General features: G+C 35.2%; 1 protein-coding gene across 4 annotated transcripts in view; it reads right to left on the bottom strand.

Moving 5' to 3' along the window:
- Positions 1-1,529: 1,529 nt before the first annotated feature.
- The window catches only part of IGF1 (insulin like growth factor 1), a 77,359-nt gene continuing 72,888 nt past the window's right edge, over positions 1,530-6,000 (bottom strand). For all 4 annotated transcript variants that reach the window (XM_040234856.1, XM_040234855.1, XM_040234857.1 and 1 more), the window contains exon 4: positions 1,530-5,708. In XM_040234856.1, coding sequence (XP_040090790.1) covers positions 5,649-5,708 — 60 coding nt within the window. In that variant the 3' untranslated portion in view covers positions 1,530-5,648. The remainder of the gene's footprint in view (positions 5,709-6,000) is intronic.

Below are 6,000 nucleotides of genomic sequence, written 5' to 3'. Positions count from 1 at the left end.
AAAAGCATATCCTAAGGAGAGTGAAGGCCATTTGAAGGTGACAGGTGAGATTTAGCAGGGGTTAAATAGGAAAAACTATATCTTAATTTACATTTCAATTGGGCAGTGACATTCAAACTTTTGTGTTCTCTTTTTAAGTGGTTTTTTCTTGAAAGACCTTATCAATGACAGTTGAAGAATGGGGAGAGATGGGGACCATGTTTAAGATCAATGTGGCTTCATAAATTAAGAAAACAGGTGAAATGTATGTTTTAAAAGAGGTCCCTTTCATTTCAGGGTTTCAGTTTGGTCAGTCCTCTACAAAATTTTGAGACAGATACTAAATGAATAAGGACTAAGATGAAAAAAAAAAGAGTTTCAAAACTTCCTTGGGCCTCTGTCTCATCTATGAGAGGTTCTCTACAAAAAGTATTGCTCCAGATAGGATTTGATTATTTAAATTTGTATCTTTATCCTGTACCACACGCACTTAAAGCTCAGACAGTCATCTCATCTCCTTTTTTTTTAAATAGAAATCACACAAAAAAGATATCTATGTATCAATTTCTAATACCTAACAGAAAAGTCTTTTAAAATATTAACATAGCAATAAGCAAATATGTACTACAGGATTAAACACTAGCATCAAAAACAAACAAACAAACCCAAAACAAAGAACCAACAAAATTTTCTCTTGTTTTTTGCCCCTTTCAGATTTTGGACTTTACGAGCATTGCAGGAGAGGGGCATGAAGAATCACACTTATTTTATTTTAAAATTTTAAAATAAATGATGCCATCATGATGCATAAATCAGATTATTCTTTTGAAAACATCAATGGGAAAGCCCAGGTGATTTGAAGGGAAATGCTCTTTCTAATGAAGAGAGCCAAATAGGATCTGTCTCTAATAAATTAGTACAATCTTTTAAGATTAAAAATAGCAAACACGTTTTTAAATAGTCTGATTATAGCTTCAACAAGTCAAACATACATTTCTATCTAGCCTATAGCTTTAAAGAGTCAGTCTATGTGGGTTTAACTTATCATCCCTTATTCCAATATAAAAAAAGAAGAAAAAAAAACAAGTCATATTTGAACATTAAGATATTCATAAAGACTGTATAAAGTAAAAAACAAAAACAAAAAAATCTTCACAGATTGTTAGCCATCTCTTTCAACGATTTCTCATAAAATCTTCTCTGTCCTTATCAGTAGATAACCCCCATCTCAGAAGGAAATACTTTCCAACACTTCCCAATGAGATCAGTGATTGCTTTTATGAGAGCTGCTGCTCTTTGAGATGTTTAGGTGAAGGGAGAATATCTTCTATTGAACCAGCCGACGCCAAAGAACTACTCAAGGGGGATGTGGCAGAAGCTATTTTTAGCAGGTGAATCTATGCCTTTTTCTCTTTGTTTTTATTTTCTCTACTTGCTGAGTATGTTTTAGAGCAAAGCACACACACACACACACACACACACACACACACACAAAGCAATGAGTAACTCAATCATCTTTTCAATTCTGCCATTTGCCTATAAGGTCTTTTTTTTTTCTTTCCCTTTTATACTCCATGCTCCTGAATTAAAGTGTTCAGATCGGATAATATATTGCTAATTTTGTTGAGTTTGAGAGCCAACAAAACAATGGAGCCTTCTAACTTAAAAACAATTTTCATCTTCTGCCTTTGCACCCCCAAACTCACAATTTGGTGAACAGTACACTACTTGCAAGGGATAAAAAGTTGAAAGGTGGTGGTGACTAGACCTAATGCTATTTTCTTATGCCATCTAGCTATAGAATTGTTGTTTTCATACTTTAAAAAAATATGTCTATGCTTTCTTTTTTTTCTTTTTTTCTTTTTTTTAGTCAAGTACTTTCTTAAAGAAACATTAGCACCACATTGGCATAGCTGGCCAAACAATAAATGGGAAAGCAAAATGTGCTACATCTTCCATTTTAAAGCATTCTCCCAAGTGCATAAACTAGTAACAGAAACCCTGAAGCCACAGCGCATGAGATGGTTTCATCTACACAAACATTGACATTCCAAGGAGGGGAAGGATTCTCAAGGGATACCAGGCTTTTTTTTTTTTTTTTTTCTCAAAGATTTTTCAAGGAAGTGATTTCTTCTCAATATTCCACTGGACTCTTAGGATGAGTGTGTGTGTGTGTGTGTATAGGGTGAGTATTGAGAGAGTTTTTCCTTATCTCTAGAAGAGTGGATTCTGATGGAAAGATGCTTTCACTTTTTTAGTGGGTCTTCCTCATTTTAAAATGTTCTAATAATACAATTATACTATTTGAGGAACTGGGAATGGACATTTGACCTAGGTATTCAGTGTTGTCAATTAAACTGGAAATCAATCCATAAATTGAAAGCTCACTCTTACACATATTTATAGTTCTTTTGTAAATATCTTGATATTGCCTCATCTTAAAATTCTAAGGTAAAGCTTACGAATTGAGTTGTAAGATATTATATGCTTCCTTCTGTCAATACTAGGTCATTCTGCTGTACTATACAGTGATCAGCTGGCTTTTGGAGTTGACAGAAATTTGACTTCTAGTTTTAAATAATTTGCAAATAAGATAGCGGGTTAGCATAATTAACTAATTTTTAATTAGCTGATTTATGATACAGTTGAATAGGACTATGTGTTAGAAAAAAATAAGAAAAGTAATACGGCTTTCCATATTTAAGCTTTCCTCACTGGGATATTTTTGGTTATTAATAGAATTATTAGTGAATCAAACAAGTCATAGACACTCTTAGAATTAACATATTCACCTATGTCTGGAAACATTAAGTCTGTAGAAGGTTTCATGTAACATGTTATTGGTAGTCAGTAATTTTAAAAGGTATACACCAGGAATAAAAAATAAAAATCAGAAGTGCCATTTTGGGAAGATGGATCCATTATCTCAATCCACAGAACCCATATGTCTAGAAAACAGATGAAGAGCAAAACCACCTATGGTTTCTTTTACATTGTCCACAGTGATCAGAACATAGCTCAGCATGATGGAGGTGCTGAATTCAAATAACACTGTGGACTGAGGTTAAAATACCAGTTGGCTGAAAGGGACATCCATTAAAGAGGCCTCTTTTTGCATAAGTTTGGAGATACAAGAAATCTGTTGTTCTCTGGCCTCTGAACCTTGAGGTGAGCCAGTGGGATGGAAACTAAAGAGGCTATTTTTGTTTTGCATGTACACTCTCCAAGAATAAAAGGATATAATTTACATGAAATAATCAAGTCTAGTTGCTTTTTACCAAAAAATTCTAAGGCAGATAAAAAGATATGAATGATGAATGATTTGTTGTTTTAGTAAGAAAACCTTGATATATAGACAGGAAATATTTTTCTAGGTCAGCATGGACTCGTTCTGATCATTGGGTTTTCTTGATACCAGTTTTCAATTGAATGGATAAGATACATCCACAGAGGACTAGAAGCCACTCTTCTAAGCAGACATGAGTTATGAGCTAGAAAATTTCTATCTGTGAAAGAAACTTTTGTCTCTCAGTTTGCAACTCTAGTTAAGCATATTTTTGTCAAAAAATTTAAAAATATATGTTTATGGATATACTTCCAAGGATAAGAACAAAATACATTCAGGGAAGTAAATTTGTGACTTTTTATTAGTTATTATTTCAGCATTTGAAATCTTGGTCTTAAAGAGAGGAAATAACTGTGGCTTTCAAAATGAATATTCTCATTTATGATATTAAAATAAGTATTATTATAGTGGGTTTCCCAGGTGGCTCCGTGGTAAAGAATCTGCCTGCCAAGCAGAAGATGTGGGTTCGATCCCTGGGTTGGGAAGATCCCTTGGAGGAGGTAGTGGCAACCCACTCCAGTACTCTTGCCTGGGAAATCCCATGGACAGAGAAGCTTGGTGGGCTATGGTCCATTGGGTTGCAAAAGTGTAGGACTGATTGAGCGACTAAACAACAAGAAATTATTCGATTATTAGTAAATGCCTGGAAGAGTCAGTATGTGCTAACAAAAGGAGTAACCATCCTTTCACTTGTAGAAACCTTTTTTTCTCCTTCTTTCCTTTCTCTGTTTTCACTTTATATTTATAAATCCAAATACAGAATTCAAAATCAAATTGTAGATTCAAATGCTTCTAAGTTATTTTGAGAAGTGTTTTAAAAGAGATTGAACTGTTAGCTTTTAACAGATGATTGGATAGCCTCACTGACAAGAACTGGCATGTCGAGAGCATTCAGCTTATCAATTTTGTAGCTATACTGTGAATGGGTTGTTTATAGAATTCTTTGCATCCTAGCAACTCAAGGGCTCTGATCTTGATGCCCTCATAACAACTCAGGATAAAAATCTGGAGTTTTATCTTTTTAATCCTCATACCACCCCTGTGAGGTAGGTAGATTACATATTGCCCCCATTTTGCAGATGAGGAAACTGAGGCACAGAGAGGTGAAGTGACTTGCCCAAGGTCACACAGTGGTGAGTCCGTGGCAGAGTCGTCAGATGTTTGTTTCTTCAGCAAGAATAAGAAACCAGGATTATTAAATTCCTAGCCTTCTGCTTTTTCTACTCCTCTCTGGACTCGCCAATCAAATTTGTATCAGTGGACTTTGTGTCTTATTTTTCTTGGAAGGCATAACTGGGGAGCTTTTCTTTCCCAAAGGTTTGAGTTTTGAGTACCCTTCCCCTCTGTGTCACCTTTGGCTCCAGGCTTCCTCTTTTAGTTTTGCTTTCACCTTTTACCGTTTTGGCCAGACTCTTTCATATAACAAACTACAAAATAGCACCATTGTACTAAAAAACAGAGTTTTACATACTGTTTGATATATCCTGTATTATTGATATGCTAAATTTACATAGTGCTCTATATGGAAGAAATAAAAAGAGAGAAGTACTGATCAGGTCACACACTAACTCATCTCTTGAAGGAACCATTCAGAGTTTGAGACTTTCTATGCTTAAAACATACACCTAAAATGATTGGCCTCAAAGTTGTAACTACATGCATCTTTTAGCAAGATGTGGAAAAAATAAAGCTTTGTGTCTAAAATAAATGCATCCAACTTATATTTGGTACACATGCCACAGATGGAATCTTGTGGGTTAAAAACTGGTGTGCTACTTAACTGCTTGCTGCTGCTGTTTAGGAGGCCAAATTCAGCAAATATAAAGGTGATGGAGAAGGGAGCAGGATAGAGGAACAAGATTATCAGACACTGTAAAACAAACAGCCTGTGTTGCGTAGAAAGAAGTGCAAATAAAAAAATTAATAAACCACTTAGACAAGCCTGCTGAATGAATGTCACTAGCAGCCAAGATTCAGAGATAAATTTAGTGCAACTGGATCTATACAACACCCATGCATTTGTGGCTCTTGAGAGGCAGGGACTAAGATCTATATATATATATCTTCTCTATAGAACATTATTGATAAAGGATCAACAGCAATCTACCAACTCCAGGGTCATTTTTGCAAGGTGCAAAGCTTTGAACAATCACTCCTAAAGACAATGTTGGAATGTTTACTTATTTCATTGGGGGAAATGCCCATCTTTTGAAATGTTATCAAACTTATTTTTGGTAGGTCTTCTGGTGTTGAACAGGTAACTCGTGCAGAGCGAAGGATCCTGCCGGTGGCATGTCATTCTTCACTCTTTAGGAAGGTCTTCCTACATTCTGTAGTTCTTGTTTCCTGCACTCCCTCTACTTGTGTTCTTCAAATGTACTTCCTAAAATTAAGGGAGAAAAAGTGACATTAATTTGATGAATTTTTATGTATCCAGCCTATCTATTTCTAACACTGGATCTCAACCTTCATACGTTATGTCTCACCAGTCAGTTTAATAGACAACTTGTGCCAGGGTTTTCTGAGAAAGACATAAACAAGTGGATGGCCTTGGGTTTTTAATTTAGACAAACCTCACTAAAGCTACTTATATTTACCCTTGATGGCATGGAGACCACAAATTGCTTTGTAATCATATAAAAATATGTGTTTATTCATCTGCCACTATCACAGGT

The sequence above is a fragment of the Oryx dammah genome, unplaced genomic scaffold (genome assembly GCF_014754425.2).
Source record: "Oryx dammah isolate SB20612 unplaced genomic scaffold, SCBI_Odam_1.1 HiC_scaffold_29, whole genome shotgun sequence".
Lineage (NCBI taxonomy): Eukaryota > Metazoa > Chordata > Mammalia > Artiodactyla > Bovidae > Oryx > Oryx dammah.
Note: the sequence above shows the minus strand (reverse complement) of the source record. Positions and strands in the feature narration are given on the sequence as shown.